The following is a 19,014-nucleotide window of genomic DNA, read 5'->3' as shown; positions in this document are numbered from 1 at the left end:
AACTGAACTATATGTGATGTTTTGAGAGTTTCACAAAATAAAGATTTTAAACTCCTGTGTTAAACTGAAATCTTTAACAGAACCTTAACTACAATGTTGTGACTAGCTCCACCATAATATGACTTGTATCCTAGTACATTCCAAAGAGTTACTATAATCATGTAATGGAGAATCATGAAAAAATCAGAACTTTTACTGGTGCCATCATTAAGTTCTTCAACAGCACATTCCTCTTGATTAAAACATCAGGTTATGTCAGAAAATCTCCTTGTCACTGAATGGTAAACCTTGTATTGTAAAGCAATAAACTGATGAGTTCATAATTAACAACCTCTCAACAAAACCCCATATCTGCACTTGCAGATGTTTTCACTGAGCCTATCACCGACAATGGCTGCATTTATTCCACTTTTGTGTTTTTCCTTGAGGTCTGGCTGCAGACATTACCTGCTGAGCATGAATATTCTACCATATATTTTGAAATGTGTAGTTGACTGAGCACACTTTCAACTACTGGCAAATATTTTTACCATTTAAAAAAAAAACGAGAGTATGCATTCTTTTGCCTAAAGTATTTTCTTGATATCCACATATTATTGAAATTAAGTTCATTGTGCACTGTAAGTTGGTAATGAAAAGACTTTCCTTTGGCTATTTTGATTCTGATATAAACATTTTGGTAGAAGCACTTTAACATGTCCATGCACACTATTTTGTTTCTCTAAAATCACACACTTTCTCTGCTAAATAGAGCTTTTAGCAGTAAATAAAGCCATGGACCAAAAAAAATTTCATCCTTGTTTGCTGTTGCATACTTTTAGAAATGCCTAGCTTTTAGCTGAAGGATGTCCTATTTAGAAAGAAACCTAAGGACATAACCATTGAAAACTACAGACAGTGCCTCCACTCAATTGCCTCCAAACCCGTTAAAATACATATTTAGAGATAGAGAGAAAAAATATTATCTTACATTTTGCCGATGGGTTACTCTTCAATATGTGATCTGCCGTGGGGAGGAGAGGTTAGGATGACAGCTGTTCATTACAATTCCTTCTTTAATAGAAGAGCTTAATTCTGCTTTTGGCTGGCTGGCCCATATCTGCTAGCTCTACCACAGAACAGCACTACTAAAAGCTCCTCCTTCATGTCGGCATCTGTCTGTTTACTCTCAATAACAAGCAAAAACAAAGCTTTCCACAATGCCATTTCACAGTGCTAAAAATGGGCTGCGAGCAAGGTTAACAGCTTGAAACAGGAAGAAATACTCTTACAGATATGTCCAAATCTCGATAGGTGGAGATTCGTGGTCACTCAAACCATCAAATTAGCATGAGGGAAATTACATTTTTACATGTGCATCAAAATAAAAATATTCTCTATAGAATTGGCAGCCAAGGAGTGGAAGACTGTAGGACAAAACTGTTGAATGTACAGGCACCATTTTTACACTAATGTATATGCCATGCAACCCCAGTGACTTCATATGGTTGATGTGACTGTTATTTCAGTTTTCACATGAGAATTTGAATTCATGCATTTAAAAAAAATGCTTTCCAGTTGAGTTTTATATAGGGCAAGATAGCATAGAAAAGTGTAAGGAAGTTTAATAGGCTTAAAGCCTTTTGAATGTATGTTTCAACTATGGATGAGCTAATAGGCAAATGCCTGTTATCATGGGTGCTTGAGGATAAACCCAAAATACTCAACCTTCCCCTGGGCACCCTGAATTGATGAGGCAACCAGGCGTTTTATTCCCAGAAGTGCTGCCTCCAGAATGTGGTGCACTGTTTTCTATTAAGAATGGCTAACATGCACCTTCCAGCATTGCAACTAGATTCCTAATGAAAGCTATAATGCTTCTTAACTTTGTATTTGTAACACATAAACTCTGTAGGCAATATGGCAATATTCTGATAATAGTTTCCTGTCACGCTGGCCAGACCAGCCTTCAAACTTATAGAACAGCTCAGTGTAAGCTCGAAAGCTTGTCTCTCTCACCAACAGAAGTTGGTCCAATAAATGATATTACCTCTTCCATGTTGTCTCTACAATAAAATAGTAAGACCAGAAAAATAAGATACAAAAAAAATCAATATGTCCAGAAATTAAGTGCTAACTATGTATGAAAACATATTTACTATTTAATCTCAGCCCTTTCTCAGAACATTATCCTTGTTTTCTTTACATAATCGCTAAATACTGGGCTAAAATTAGGTCAAAAATTCAGATCAGATCATCTGACTCGGTCCAGCAAGATGAGAGAGAGACTAAATTTTTGCTCAGTCCAATATGAGGCATGTTTTATTTCTTGTAACTTATAAATGATTGATACAATATTTCTTCCATAATTAACCTATCAATATGTGTTGAATTAACAATCATACCAAAAAGTACATCAATGCCACTGTTAGTGCACAAATACAATGCGATGTAGCACTCCTAACCCTTTCTCAAGAAAAATGTATAATGCAAGGGCATTTTAATTTTTGTAGGTCATTTTTCACATTGTATTTATAGAACACTGGCACCATCTAATGCATTTCACTGAATTATTTTATCTATCTTAAAAGTTTCTACCCATGTAACTGAGAAAATAAATAAATTACTTCATGCTATTTTGTTAAAAACCGTGATCAACCTTCTTCTAAAAAGAATCATTTTGTACTCAAAATGAATGGCTCCCAAAAATGGTATTATTAATGCCAGGGAATGTTTTGGAAATTGTATCCTCAGTCAGGAACACTTCTAACCCAAACAACATTTGTTTTGAGTTTTTTACCTCAGCACACTTCATCATGTGGTCTCTGGTCTTTTCATGATTTTATGCCTGCATGTGTTCCCTAGCAACTACTGTATCTCTCTAGATCATATGTGCAGGAATCAAAAGTAATCTAAAAGACCAAAGTTAATAGTGCAAATACTTAAGGATAGTTGCATGAAACAAAGAGGGGAAGTAATAATCCTATGCCATATTTTATGCCTGCCACTTGTCAACAGGGAACATGGCATTGGATAAATCCCTTGAGGTCTCCACAGGGAGCAGACTGACTTGCAATCAACTTAAGTGGTTTTTGATGTCATTGCTCTTTTAGACAAGTCGGAGTTCTTCCAGGTTATCACAGTTTTCAGTTCTCTTAATAAAAGGGGAGAATAGCCCCTCCCCCTTTCCCACCCCAGACTGTGTGCAGGGGAACCTGTGGGAGGGAGCTAAAGGGAAGGAAAACTTGTTTCCCAGTCTATGGAACATTCAGCAAGAGGCCAGGGCCATTTTCAAAGAGTTTTTGTGCCTCTATGCAGCCGTGGTGCCCTTCAGACATACGAACTCCCTGGCTGTGTCTCCCCACTGCAAGTGCTTCTGTGGCCAGCAACAGCCCCCAGAAGGATCCCTGCTATCAGGGGAGGCTCTATCAGAATGGTAATGTGGCCTCAGGTTTTATTATCCTTCCTGAAAGACCACTGGGTGGCATGATGCAAATCCATCCCCAGATCTATTTCCATCCAGCACACCCCTGACTCCTTTCTTCCTGAGAAAGGAGAGATTACCACCCCACCGACCCCTGCCGGGCACACAAATCTGGGAAGCATGGCCTGGCTGTGGGTGGTTGGCCTGTTTCCTCAGCCCAGGATGGACTCATTTTCACACCCACATCTCTTTCTGGGCACAGTTTGATTGTTTGGTGGCTGAATTGAAAAATAATAATAACCCCTCCCCACACACACACACAATTGGTTTATTTTGACTCCAGTGATTTTTTTGTTTGTTTTTTTATCACCGAAACAAAGTGTCCAAAAGGTTTGAATGACTTTGACATTAAAAAAAAAATCTTTTTTTCCCCAGCCGAAACAATTTGCCAAATGCTCTATTTGCCATCCACTAACTAAAAACAAAACCAAAGACATTAACACCTTGTTTCCTTGTCTATACCAGGGAAGTTTATCAACAAATTTCCCCTATTGCTAGAATCAGTTTAGCTCCACTTGGGGCATCTTATTCTAGACAGCCTGCCAGCTGCCATGGCATGTAGGTGACAGTGAATAGTGGTGCTAGTAACTAATAACTCATCTACACTAGAGCCAGCATTAGCAGCAACAGGCCATTTTCGGCAATATTCCTCTAGGGCAGATGTGATTTCTGTGTCTTTTCTTCCTTCCCAAGTGTGAGGTCTGCGGAACTGTCTGTGTTAGTGTGTTATACAGACATTTACCTGTTAAAATCCAACAGTGGGTAAGTTGTGTGTGTGTGTACGAGAGAGGGAAAGAACAAATATATACATTATATAGCTAGTTTGTTTACATAGAGAAAACAGAAAAGAAACAAAGATGGCACAGATTAAACAAAAGCACAACCAGCATAAACCAAAACAGAAAACTAACCTGTTTTCCTTATGGCCAGTTAATGTAACCTTATCACGTCATATGTATTACAACTGAACCACCAAAAAAACCTACATTCTCCACTCCCAAACATTCTGAAGCACTCTAAATATAGTATGTCCCACAAATCCCTAAGAATATTCCAAAATGCACGTTTGATTACTTTTTGCTGTTCCCCTACCATGTCACACTGTCTTTTCCCCATTCCCCAAACATAAAAGTAGCATTCAAACAGAAAATCCAAAAACATCAGGAAACATGGCAGTCACAATTTCAGCTTTTGTTGCTTTTTCACCCAGAGCGCCAGATCTATTTCTACTGCTCTATTAACATTCCATCAGAATTAATGGGCTATTAAGGTATCCCTGGAATATTCAGCAGCACAGCAGGTCTGTTTTACCTGTACAGTACATGGTACATTTTGCAACATTTAATCACTTATATTACTATGCTGAAGATTCACACTGGGGGAAATATTCAAAGAGCCTCCTACCTCTGTGTGTTCAAATCTTTCATTTGCATATGCAAGTTTGGTACTTAGATGGGTGGTTACCTGGTTTGTATTATACAATTTGTCCTTTCCCTCAAAGCAATGTAAGATTTGAATATGTAAATATGTCTTTTGCTCATCCTTTTCTCCTGTCCATGAAAGTGCACAGTTCTCATTGACATCCCTGGGAATTTGAGGCTAGATCGAGTAAGCACTCTTTCTTAAGCTGCTCATTAAAATCTATGGGAGTTCTGTATTTAGAACATTTACAGAATCCGACCTTTCATGCATTTATGGGATCTATTCCATTTCCATTTAAATGAATGATAAAGTTTCTGATGGCTTCAGAGAGAGCAGGATGATGAAGAGATCCCATAAATAGCAAGTAAGTACTGTGAGTTCTTTGATATTATTAAAGTATTTTTTATATAAAAGCATCAAATCGAGAATAATCTATTTTGATCCACAAGGAATATTCCCTAATGTCCGAATCCTGCAAACACATAGGAATGTACTTAACTTTACACATGAGATGTTCCATTGGAGGGATTACTCAGTTGTACAAGTTACACATTTGAAAGTGTGTGCAGGATCAGTTCTCCAAGAAATGCAATTTAATTCACACCAACCTAACTTTTATTTAGAAATCACACTGATGTGGGCCCCAAACTCATACATTTGGTTCGAGATATATTCTGTTAGTTAAGAGTATCGTCTTTCTCACATTTCTGAGGACAGAGCCACTCTGTCATTCATGCATAGTGTAAAACATATGACATGAACAGCTCGGTGTGGGGGCAGATCCTCAGCTGGTGTAAATCAACATTGGCTACAAAGATATTACTAGAGCTATGCTGATTTGTACCAGCTGAAGGTCTGGCCCTTTACTTTTCAATCAGTTTTACAGACCATACATCTGAAGCCAATAGTCAATGGGATTATTTTCTCATGGCTACTTCCTTGCAAACAATGTTCTTTTTATTGATATATTTACCGTTTTATTGCTTCTTCTTGTTTGCGGCGTTTTTCATTCTTTTCTTTCAAGTAAGCCAGGTTTGTTTCATTCCTCATGCGATCATTCTCTCGAGCAATGTCTGATGCATTCTGTATAACCAAGCCATCATAGGCCTTCATCCCCATATCTTCAATATACTGGAGAAAAGTGCCCAACGTGACCTCCTCCTGATTAGAATTCATCATTTTGCAGGAGATAATGGACGAAGGAAAGCAACACTTCCTGCAGGTTGAAAGACACATGATACCTTAATCAGTGAGCAAAAAGCTTGCAGTTTATTACAGATAATATGTTGTCAGTAGCAATTTGCAGTGCTTGGCAGGAAATATTTTTGAGGCCAGCCTCCTACTTAAATTTATAGCAAACAAGGCAAAACAAAACAACCCCCTTTTCATGTAAGTTGCCCAGAACCACTAGGTTATGGACATTGTAAGCTTGTGTTATCATGTGATCTTAATACTGTTTCTCGGCTCTCCTTTCCCTCCTTTCCCTCCTCCCCTTCCAATTGTTTCTTACATTCACTAAATTGCATCTTGTCCTTGAGTTGATTGTAAACTCTTCAAGGCAAGGACCCTGGGTCCCTTTGTGTTTGTACAGTGCTTCAGCACAGTGGAGTCAGGATCCTACCTCAGGTCCTAGGTTCATATTATTTACTAATGTTTTTAAATCACACTTTGAAGTGCCATTTATAAAGAGTTAATAAATTATTGTAACATATTAATAATAAGTCGTATGCATTATATATTGCTATAAACATTGGGGTTATACATGGTTGTAAGCCATAGTTTCAAGCAATTTATTGGACTCTATAACAATTGGTAATTTATTAATATATATTAACCATTTGTCAATCCTTTATAAATAGATTCTTCATATAAAGTGTGAATATTTTTTCTGTCTTAGGTTCTTATATGGTCTCCATCACCTCACAGTCTTTTAATGTAGCTATCCTCACAACGCCCCTATGAAAGAAGTACTATTATCCCCATTTCACAGAGGGAGATTTGAGGCACAGAGAGACTAAAGTAATTTATCCAAACTCATGCAGGGTCTGGGTAGAATGAGGAGGAAGGATGGTATCATTTCTCGGACAAGTACCGAGTCTATGTAACCATAATACAGCATAAGAACAATGCCAGGACAGTGAGAATACCTTAACTGATTTTACTGAGCAGGCAATGGGAGTTCTGTCTGCATGTGGACTGTAGCGTAGGAGCAACTGTTGAACTAGCATCAAAATATTTTCTCTCTTTGTTATATAGTGGTATGTTTCCAGGCCCATTTCAGCATTCTTTCATGCTGCTGGATAAGTAAAATTCTGATGTGGACAGTTATTAGTTTTAAACACAAAATTAAAATCTCTAATAGATTCCAATAATCACTGTGCACCTGTGGGCACAGCCCACACCCTGAGACCACAGTGCTTTTAAATTCACAAAGGAACTAGGAAAGGCAGAGGTCCTCCTCTCCCCACCGACCAAAAAAAAATCTTTTTTGTTTAGTAATTTTAGCTGTTACTGGTAGCAAAAGTAAGTCAGGTTTCAGACGGAAATATTTTTGGTGTCCCATTAAATACAGACCATTTCATTGCCTTTACTTCCCTTTTTTTTACAAAACAAAAAATATAAATGTAAAAATGACTTTAGAGTAACATTAAAGTTGAGCAGTTAAAATCTTAAAAGTCAGAAAGCACTAAGGCCCCAATCATGCAACCTATTCCCTCCAGGCAAGCCCTCTGCACCCATGCAGAAGTCCCCCTTTTAAATCCACTGGGGCTCTGTGTGGGCACAGGAGTCTCTCTGCATAGAACAATATGCAGGATCAGCACCTATCTTAAGGATCTCAGAGCAGAGTCAACCTGGCAGCCTTGTTCTTTGTGTAATTTCACTGGCATTTCAACAGAAGTGAATTTGGACCAACGTGGCTACCTCTATAATAGTTATGGAACTATAGAGCCTGAGATGGCAGCCTTTACTTGGACAAACCTCCTTTTGCCTTCAATTTAAATTCTGTCTGATTATGGAACACAGGACTAGATTCAGAATCATTCTGTCTCCAGAGTTTGTTTTCTTTTAACTAGAGATTTAGAATCTAGTCCCTTCCCTTATTTTAAGGTCGTTTACATTTAGACTTAAACACTTTCTGGGTATGTCTACACGGCATTTTGGAACAAGCGGGAGCGAGCCTCCCAGCCTGGGTCAACAGACTTGGGGTAGCAGAGCTCATGCTAGTGCTCCAACTATAGCTGTATAGAGAGTGCTTTGAAGCTGCGGTTCAAGTTCTGAAGCCTAGGAAGGGGGATGGACTACAGAGCTCAAACACCAGCCCAGACTGCAACTTCGAAGTGCTGTCTATACAGCTATTCTTAGAGCTCTAACACAAGTCCCCCTAGCCTGAGTCTGTTGACCTGGGCTGGAAGGCTTGCTCCCATTCATCCAAAATGCTGTATACATGTACCCTTTCAGTGTACATAAAACAGTAACACATGTGGTAGTGACAGAGTTCCTTTAAGGTAAGGTACATTCAACCATGAAATCCTGGCTCCATTAAGTTAAAGGAAATTTTGCCATTGGTGTCACTGGGGACAGAATTTCACCCTTGAAGAGTATATTTACTGTATATTGATGAGGCTTTGGGGCCTGATCCAAAGTTCATTGGTCAATAGAAAGACTCCCAATGACTTCAGTGGACTTTGGATCAGGTCCTAAAGAATTATTAAATGGTGAATTATTCTGATCTTTTTCACTGAGGCATACAGAACTTTGTTTATTACATGTCCTCCACATGACTTGGTTACTGCATTTTATTCTGCGTTCTCTTTTTCTGAGGCCTAAAATATACAGGCATTTAACAATATGAAAGAGCTGCTTAGCTAAGGCTCATGTTACAAAGAATTTTATTTTTTATTGAAGTATATTAATCCCTAGGTCAAAGCAATATGGAGAAGGCAAACATACATGTGCTCAATAGAGATGAGTCTCTGTTTTGCTGTATGAACTGGCCAGATATTTTATTATATTGTGTTATTGTATTAGTTACTATTTATTACTGACCATGTAGCTAACACTGTACATTTCTTTGGGGTTTTAGAAACATAGAGTAAGACACATTCCCTGACACAAATAGTTTACAATTTAAGGATACACTTTTGCAAACACTACTGATCACAGTTCTAACTACTGTCATAGTCCCATTGAAGCCATTCCTGCAATCACTTTATACCAAGCATATCACTGTCTGCTTAGTCCCATAGGATTCAGTGTGTGGTATTGACATCAGTGGCACTACATATTAAAATAAGTAGTGAGATCAGTAGCAAATATTTGCTGGATCAGATCCTAAATATCTGATATAATTTTTGAATTTTGCAATCTCATGGCATTTGCCAGTATTTGAAACTTGTATCTGCCATGCTTAAATAGGGCATAAACTTCAAACAGCTGGGACTAGTCAAAGCTTAGAGTACTTATTACTGTAAACATTGTTACTTTATTAATCTATCCTGTGTAATACGACAGACTGATTTTTGTTAATACACAATGGTGTTGCTTCAGACATTTTATTTACTTGAATATCCAGACTGGTGAGAATGTGTAACCAATACATGTGGCCCTTTGAGTCATAATATGCATTATCTGACACTCTCTCTTGGTAATGTAGGTTATGGACAACACTGATCAACGGCTGACCAAAGGTTTTAATTTCTGGTAAACTCAGACAAACAACCATTTCCAGTCATTTATCATAGGAGATAAAAGTCAAGCAAGTATTCTGTTTGAGTACATTTACATTTGATTACACATCTGTAAGTCACTAAATATGTAATGTAAGCCTGAGGTGAGGCAACATTTTGTCACCCCTGTTGTGCATATAGCGCTCCTGGAGTTTTAATTAGCTGGTGATGAGAGGAAGAGAATCATAGGGCCACTTGCATCTTGCATAATCAACTTGTTTTCAGTTTGTTTGATTTTTGAAACTGGAAAATACTGGCTAATTGTTACATGGAGGTTGCTTAATTTGAAAAATTCTCTTGTCCCACTTTCCACCCCTCTCTGAGTGGATATATATACATGGGGAGGGGCTGTTTCAAAAACACCTAATGTCAGCCTAATTCTGCTCCCAGTGAAGTCAATGGTATGGAATAGTAATGATAAGTCAATGCCACTGATTTCATTGAGCACTTTTGACAATCGATCCTACAGTGAGGATATAGCTAAAAAGGTATCCAAGGCATACACTTCATTTAAAAAAAAAATTACATGAAAGGTACATGTGTCAATTACATGAGTAATCTCATACTCAGAAAAGCTAGGGCGCTTATTGTTCTCTGTTCACTGTGTCTAGGTGGTTTTAGAAAACCCCTCAGTCCATATGTTTGTCTTCATTTTCTCAACTACTCTATGGATGCTTTTATGACTACAATAAATCTGGGCATTTTCTCAAGTGTAACTGTATATGCTGGATGACTTGGCAAGCCTATAAAGACTGGACCTATATTTATCCCCATAAATGTGCTATGCTACTGTGAATACCATTATATTTATTAATGTATACAATAGAATGCAAAAATGTTATATATTGATGTTCCATAATATCAATGAATAAGCATTCTGGGAAGGGTCTTGGAAGTCAATCGCTGTACATTAGCAGGACAGTTTTTTGCAGGTTAGGCAGGACAATCCCTTCTTCAAAAAACATCAAGTTCTGAAAGTCTCATCACCTTCTCCTCTCAGCCAAGTCAAAGTTGAGAGACATTATCAGGGCAACATGGAGCAGCTTACAGTGCCACTGCCCATGCAATCAGCTGACCACATGAAAGAAATTAAACTAAATTTTTGCCAACTTTTCTACAAATACATACAGTTTACTGGCAAGGGCAAGCAGTTCCCTGACTGATTTTTGCCTATTAACAGGACTGACTATAAGACACTTGTAATACTTCAGATGTGATTTCTGAAAATGTGGGTAAATAATGCACGGTGTTTCACAAAGGTGCTATGAAATACTCTAGTATATCTTTTTACATTTGAAATATAATTTTCTATTTGATCTGATGCATAATGTACAGAATCCTAGTATTAAAAAACTAACACCCATCCAGAAAATGCACAGTCCATGTGCAAGGAATGCTAAAGTCAGACTACTAAGTGCAGTGATTGCATGTAATATCATGCTGTTGCTATGTTGTAAAATTCAGAGAAGTGGCTCCACCTTTATTCATGGTTAGGCCACCCCAAGAATCTTCACAGTTGCTTTTCCTCCTGCTTGATAGCCTCAAAATGCAGCTGTGCTACATTAAAAACTGGCAATGTTGACATTAAACTGAAGGAGCTTGTTCAAATAGTGACAAAGGCACTGATTGCGTTCTTCTCAAATCAATGGGAGGCATTTTGTTTTTTAAACATAGGAGGATTAAGGCTGACACAACTCAACACTGGTGTAGTACATGTCATGAATCCAACCCTGGATTCATGGGGGATATGTATTCCACTTCATTCCTGCTTTCCTCCCTGCATACTCACACTCCTCAATTTTAAACCCCATTCACTTTAGCGTTACTTGTTGGCTATCTCAGCAAAACTCAACATTTCAAAAGCATTTTGCACAGATCAAGAATGCTAAATTGCCATCCTGCCCTTTGAGTTTCTGCTGCAGTGTTCCAGTTGCTTGCAAGGCAATAAGTGCAAAGTAGACAGACCACATCCGACTTTCACAAACTAATGACTACAGCCCCACTAATAAGGGCCTCGTGGTACTGGGGAGTTGACAGTATACTTTTCCCTCTCCAGAAGAAGCGACTGCAAATACGTCAGCAAATGGAATGAGATGCTGCCTTCCATGAAATCGCTTCTATACCTCTCATAATATTTCTACCCCTTTGCCAGGCAAGCTTCCATATGTTAAATATTTGATTTGATTAATTGTTAAAAGGAGAAGCATGAACAAGCAGTGCATCAATAAAAGGCAAATAACGAGCAGGCATGTTGTTTGTCTAAGTAGTACTACACTAGATTCTAATGTCAAACAGAGAGCAAAGTCTCTATGAATTAGGCACTCAAGCTTTCCTAAGTCATATCATGTAGTTTGGTCTTTTTTTTTTTTTATTAAATAGAGGCTAATTGAATCTTAAATGCAAATAATTTTTTACAAGTTATCTTTGCTAAGATTACATACTATCCATCTTACACTCATATTGTGCAGTGTAATGAGCACCAGCACCTGAGTGAAAGCCACAGAAGCTAAGTGATGCTAAAACCTTCACTTAAAGAGGTTAAAATTGGCTCTTTGGGAAGAATAAAAAAAACTGCTATGTATATTTAAGAAAATAGCCTGTGGCTATAAACTTTCACCTTTCAAGTGTAAAGGTAATTCAATCAAGAGTTTAAATAACTAAAAAAATACTCCCCAAACCTTGGAATTTGGGTCACTTCATGCTGCATTTTGGGCAGCAGAAAGATCATTGCCTACAGTGTCTCCTGTCTGCTTTAGAATTTAGAAAGCTGTTGTTGTTTACTTTGCAATAAGACACTTTGATCAAGGTGGCTTTTCAAAAAGCTTGAATATGTTTCATCCGAAATACATGATGTCTTAAAATGTAACAAATCTGCATTCCTAACAGCAAGCACTTAATGTAATTATGAGATTTAGATTATCCAGATACTACTGGGGAGAATTAGAAAAACATTATGGGCAAACAGAGATGTGTATTTGAACTCAGAAGAAAGAAAGAAAGAAAGAATCAGCTTCTTGTGTACGTGATATTTCCCCCTCCCTTAAGAAAATGAAATGGAGATTTTACTACTAAGAGTAATGTATTCAGATGTTGTAAAATATTAATAGTGTGGCATGTCTGATAAGTAACTAACACAGATGTTATGAATCATATCAATTAATACATCAGAATAGAGCAAAGAATGTTTTTAATAATTTAGCACGGCTTTTTACAAATGAAAAATCCAGCTCCAAATGTTCCTATTATAAACACAGCTAATGTGTGTAGGTACATAAAATAGCCTGAGATACATTTACAGCATTGTTTAGTTAAGAAATAGCTTGATTAATCTGCCAAAAACAGATAAGCAAACTTTGGCATTAGACATCCCTGACTACAAATTATTCCAGTTTTGTAAGTATAATTTTTTCTTATCCTTCTCTAATTAGCACTGTATTCTATTAACATGCTCAGAGAATTTTTAAAAACATGTACATACCAAAATTTAAGTCCACGGGGACTGCTAAGTGCAATAATCAAAGGTGACTTTTGTCTGTAAAAGCCCTTTCCTGTGGTTATCTCAGTGCAGTCTGAAGGAATATTTCAGCACCATAAGAAACAGATTTGCAATTAGGCTCAGTTTTTCTTCAGTTAAAGTGCATTAAATCTTGTTGGCAAAGATGCCCAGATTGTAGAATTCTGCATCACTAGAAGTCAGTGGGTTATGTTAAAGATCTTCTTGGTATAGGATTAAAATGGCCTTTAAAGTTTGGCGTTTAAAAATGCAGTGACAAGAGAAGACAGGTGCTTGCTTCTTTAAATCCACATTCAGAGAACAGAGGGCATAGAAAATAGGAGGGTACAAACAGCACCCTGCTTTGAGGTCCAGCTGAGAAGAAACTGGATGATGTTTACCCACTTTACAACGTAGAAGATTACACCACCGTCATATGCAACAACACAGAGATTGCTAAGGTGCCTCATTTGAATGTATTCTGTGGAGACAAAAATAAATGAAAACAAGGAATAGAAAACATCCTATCCAAATGGCTTCTTGCAGCAGAAAAGATGCTCTCTCTCTCATTGCCACTTAGATATAGAAGGTTTGAAGCAGTCTAGCTTGTGGCATCGTCTCTCTCCCCCGTGACTTACAGGCAGGCTTGCTCTCTCCAGCTGCCTTAGTCTGTTGATGCTGCTGTTGATTAATCAGGGATTCTCAAACAAAGAGCAAGCCTACCTTCTGATATAAGCAGTAATCTGGTTCTCCTCTCTTTCTGCAATCCGCTTGTATTCAGCAGCCAAGCAGCCAGCATTCTAGTACCTTGGATAGTTCCTGCTCACTAGGCCCATTGGAAAACGGATGAGAAGAAGCAAGTGAAGAAATGACAAGAGACCGGAAAACAGCATCATTCTACTTCAGATTTCAGCTCCCAGGGGTTCAGTTGCTCATTAAAGCCTCCTATCTAGGCAACAGATTCTCTCTTATCTCCACTGTACTGTAGTCTGATTAGCAAATAATCCAGTGGGAAAAAAATCTGCATTAACAACACCGTACATCATATTTAGCCTCTGTAGGTAGTAAAGAATATGAAATACACACACCTTAAAAGAAAAAGAAAGAAAAAAACTGTTCTTCCTCGGAGAATGTGTAAGTTAACCTTTAGCCCATGTTATGGCTCAAGGAAATGAGCAGCCACTTAAACGGAACATCTAGGTCTCAGTTTGATACCTCATATTGATATATCTTTTGCACTCACCCTCACTGTAAAGCAGTGCAAGGCACACAATTACTGCTGACGCAGATTAGGCTGCTGCTTGGGGAAAGATGGGAGGAGCTTTTTAACCTCATCAAAACAACCTTCCACCACCTGCTCCCATTGCATGAGAACAAAACTATCCTACTTGGACAGAATAAGCATGATCTGTATGCTGCTTGCCTTTTTTTTTTTCCATGAGAGATGCACTCAAGAATCCAGCATGCTGCATTATCAATATCCAGAATGTAACTATGCAATTTTATAACTCCCTAAATTTGCAAACTCACTTTCTCAAGGAAGACTTTTATTTCTGTTTCTTAATTTTTCACTATATAATTGTATTTGCTCATATTCTATTTGCTCTTCCTGGAATTAATGCAGCTCGTCTTTGTCACCCAAAGCTGCTAGATCAGACACAAAGCAAAGGCGCTCAGTCCTAAACCGTGAAGCCAGTGAAAATGGAGATGTCAAAATGTACACAAGAAGGTAACTTACACCATTGTCTAACATCAATTCCTTCCCCTTTCCCCCCACCACCCATGCACACTGAATCACAGTCACTTCTTTACCTTGCATGAATTTTAAATCTAATATTATACTAATGTTTGAGTGATTTTAGAAAAAATAAGAAGTGAGGCTCACTGGATAAATTCCCATCAAATTGGTGCATATACCCTGCAAAGGCAGTATTACTATGAACATGAAAACTAGCAGTAAGTAGCCCCTTAGACAGGACACACACATACCTTTCTGATAACGAATCTGCCCAAATTATTCCTATGTCAATGTTCCAGCATAGGAGTATGCTCTGTTTAGGCACTTCTTATATCCACCCAGAAGCTTTAACAGGAGCAAAACTTAACTACAAGCTTCCTGAATAGTGGAATAACTTGGTATCTGAGCTCCAGCCTGAGAAGCACATGATACTAAAAACGGTTTAAACAGTAATAATAAATAATTCAGTTACAATGTACTTTGTGAAGGTGGCTGTGCCAGAACACTCAGCCTTGGGGTGCACACCCATATCCCACTGCACCTGTTATGGCTTATGGATCTTTTAAAACTGGGAGTTACAGTTTGTAGGTCATGTGCTTGCTCCTTAGTCATGTGCCCAACAGGAAATTTTATATAATGTGGTCAGGCAAGGGAGCAGGCTGGAGGGACTCTGGGGCAGAGAGGTCCTGGGAGAGGCCCTGCACATGTCAGGTGGAAGGCCTGGGAAGGCCATAGCTGCAGGAAGCAAGAGCCAGCTGGAGAGGGCTGTAAGGGCCATGAGCATCTGGAGAAAGGGACTAGGACAAGAACCTGAGGGGCAGTGAGTGTTTGGGTTGCTGGGTTTTTGCTTCTAACATCATAAAGAAACTCCCTGAGAAGAGGAACTGGGACTATGCTGTTCGGAGCATTATTTCCCCTTCCTCGGGTGGTGGATCAGCCCACAAGCTTAAAGTGGAGTTAAGATTGCTGCCAGATCATAGTTCCTTGTGTTCTGCATGTTCTTCCAGAATTGCAGGGCCCCCAAACTCTGCACTAGAGAATTAGGACATGCTAACTTAAGATCCTTCCATGTATCTCTAAGAGAACCTCACTGTAAACTTATTAAAACCTGAGAAAACCAGGGACTGCACAGCCAAAGGAATGCTTACAACCCAGCATCTCAATCAACTTAAATCTGTCCCCAAAGGCAGCTCTCTCCTTGAATCAACTTCTGCCCACGTCAGAGCGTGAGCTTCAACTGGGAGAGCAGTGTTGTGATGGAGATCTTTTCCTCCATTGGAATGGAAAGGCTAGGGGAAAGGGAATACCTTCCCCAAGGCTGGAGGAAGGGCATAACTGAGGGACTGTCAGGGAGGTCCTGTGTTTATGTGTGGGTGTGGGGAATGTGGCAGTGAGAGGAGTATGCTGCCAGGGGTAGAGGGACGTCTAAATCCCTGCATCTCTGCCACTTCCATCCACAACACCTGTGACAGAGAACTAGGAGCTTAGAGCTGACCCAGCACTCTGGTACTAGCTTTCCTCCCCCGGAGTAGACATAAGTGGGAGATGGGTGCTCCGTGGCTAAATTAGGCAAGGGGCTAACAAGCTAATGAGAGCAATCAACCTATCAGATGGGAACAGTTAAAAGTCAGAAGGAAGTGCAAGGGGGAAGCTGGCCGGGGCCAAGAGATACAGGATCTCAGGATGATGAGAGATTTCTTCTCCCTCCCTGGAGTGTTGGCTAAGGGGGAAGTTTATGTCCACTTGTATGTTGCTGCACAAGGTTGTACATTTTTGAACTGTTGGAGAGGAACTAGTAAATAACACACTGCTGCTTATAAACCTGAAAAGCATCCAGCCTGTTTGTGTTGGTCCAAAGGGTGGAGAAGGGAGCCTGTTTAGCCCCTCTCGCCCCCTTTTCAGGAAATACTCCCCCAGCTCTCGAGGATGTGGTCTGGCTTCAAGAACCAAGTCCCAGTCTGGTGAACCATCTATGGTTGGCTAGCTGGGGACTGCTGCTGGTGGAGTTGAGCATTAGCTGTCCTCCTGATAAAGCTTCTGCTCCAGCTTCCTCAATCTGAGTATAACCGGGATCGTGGAGGGGGCAGAGACAGGGGGAGCTGGTGCTGCAACTGTCAGGACCTTAGCTAACAACTCAGCTATAGACTCCGAGCTGTAGAGGCTGCCCATGTTCCATAGAGAGGGCAGTAGCATGGAGTACAAAAAAATGAGTCACTACATATTTAATATTCCAAGTTGTGCACCTTTCTTGGTGGTATGCCCTTGTTCCCACCATGGAGAAACTAGGGATATATTTTTTTTTCTCTCCTGCTCACTATTTTTAACTGAGATGTAGGCAAAAATATGTGAGAAGACTTCTGAAATGTTAACAGCTCAGTTTTAGGATGACCGGTCTCAAGAATCCCTACTTCAAATGACGCCCCCCCCCCCCCCCGAAAAAATTCTACCCTGGCTTCACACCTGACCTAAAATATGTCAGGCCCATCTGACTTCTTTTGTGTGTTTCTCTCACAGAGAGGTACAATAATCAGCTTTAAAAAGAAACTGAACTGCAACCTGGATCGTGCAGTGGCTCGCTGTCACTCCTTAGTGATGACAGGAACTATGGTCAAGCCTTGAGCAAACACACAACCATATTTGCTCAACATTTCAATGGCCAGATCTCCTGCTGAAAACTACATGCATATGGGCCACACTTCAGAACTGACTGATGTGGAATACTCCCCTCATGATGTCCCCACCTCCCTTGCGGTGTGCCAAATTTCTGGTGGTCACTTATTGTACAGCAATAAATCTTGTCTGAATCTGGCACTTTACAATTAATTTGATCTATATGCATTGAGCTTCCACCTACCAAAAGCCCACAGCCTCCATTATACAGCATTCTGAAGATAGTCTAACACAAATTAAGGACATGCCACCAGGTGTGAAAATCCCACACTAGGCCAGGGCAAGAAGGGGTTAATAATCTGCCACGGAAACAGGATTGAGCTCAGCTCCCCTTTGCAATACCTGCCAGACACTGCAAGCCCAGAGGAAGAGCTGCAGTGAATAATGAAGGTCTCAGAGCATAAAGGGGACTGGCCTCAGCAGCGGGCTGCTCTGCCAAAGGACTGACATTCCTTCCAGACTCCAAGGGTAGCCTGACGTCTGCAGCCAGCAGCTCAAACCAAGGGCTTCCCTGGGGAAGGGAAGGCTCCTTTTACAGGCTATTTGACCACTCAGAGTGGGGCAAACTGTCCAGCTCTCCCTGATATAAGGGGAAAGCTGAGGACAAACTTCTTATGGGTTTTTGTGGTTCTGACTTACTCTCCAAACTTGGCTAAGCTAGACACATTTGAAAAACGGTCATCTGCACATGCTCAGTAAAAACTTCCAAGGTTTTAGCAGCAAAAAACTCAGAAGGTTCCATCCTCAGTTAGCATACTTAAGCCTCTCTCAGCTCCTAGTGCTGACCAGGCTGCATATGTGCACCCCTACAGAGCAATTGAGCATGCTTCATCCCCTCACAGCTCCTAGCTGAGACAGAACTGCACACATGCTATCCCTACAGAGTGACTGAGCATGCTCTAGCCCAGGGAAACAGGCACAAAGCTAGACTTCACCTGTAATGGCTGTTCCTAGCTACTTGGGACCAGGCACTGGAAATAAGACCAGTGAGCCCGTCTCTACTGTGCTCTTGGCAGCATGGAGGAGAAAGCCATCTAAGTCTAATGTGAGAGGTCAAAAAACAGACCAGCAGGGAGGGAAAGGGGTAGATTGGAGAAAGACTTTTAAACTGGGACTGGAGAGAGAGAGAAAGAGAGAGAGAGAGAGAGAAACTCTCTGGAACACACTGGGCAAGGAGATTGGGAACAGGAGCCAGTGAAGGAAATGGGGGTGAGAGGTGGGAAACCACTGAGGTCGGACAAGGAACTGGAGGGACAAGGAATGTAGAACTAGAACCAGTGGAGAGGGCAAGGAGGGAAGACAGATACAACAAGGAGCTGGGGTGCAGGGGCAGAACTGGGGCTGCCTAGGCAAAGAGACTGTGGCAAGCAGCCTTGGAGGAGGGAGACTAGGGCAAGGAGCCAGGAAAGGATTGGGGAAGGGAGACTGAAGTGGCTGATGAAGGGAAGGTGATGAGGACTGGAAGCCAGTTGTGGGGAGGGGAAGAGAGAGATCAGACAAG

At 40.1% G+C, this 19,014-nt stretch overlaps 1 protein-coding gene across 1 annotated transcript in view; it reads right to left on the bottom strand.

Annotated features, from left to right (window-relative positions):
• Positions 1-14,408, bottom strand: part of NYAP2 (neuronal tyrosine-phosphorylated phosphoinositide-3-kinase adaptor 2) — a 185,254-nt gene extending 170,846 nt beyond the window's left edge. The window contains exons 1-2 of the mRNA XM_034782220.1: positions 13,091-14,408; positions 5,859-6,101 (exon numbers count right to left, since the gene is read on the bottom strand). Of these exons, the coding sequence (XP_034638111.1) occupies positions 5,859-6,064 (206 nt within the window). The 5' untranslated portion in view covers positions 6,065-6,101; positions 13,091-14,408. The remainder of the gene's footprint in view (positions 1-5,858; positions 6,102-13,090) is intronic.
• Positions 14,409-19,014: the final 4,606 nt, after the last annotated feature.

The sequence above is a fragment of the Trachemys scripta genome, chromosome 9 (genome assembly GCF_013100865.1).
Source record: "Trachemys scripta elegans isolate TJP31775 chromosome 9, CAS_Tse_1.0, whole genome shotgun sequence".
In the NCBI taxonomy this organism is placed as follows: domain Eukaryota; kingdom Metazoa; phylum Chordata; order Testudines; family Emydidae; genus Trachemys; species Trachemys scripta.
Note: the sequence above shows the minus strand (reverse complement) of the source record. Positions and strands in the feature narration are given on the sequence as shown.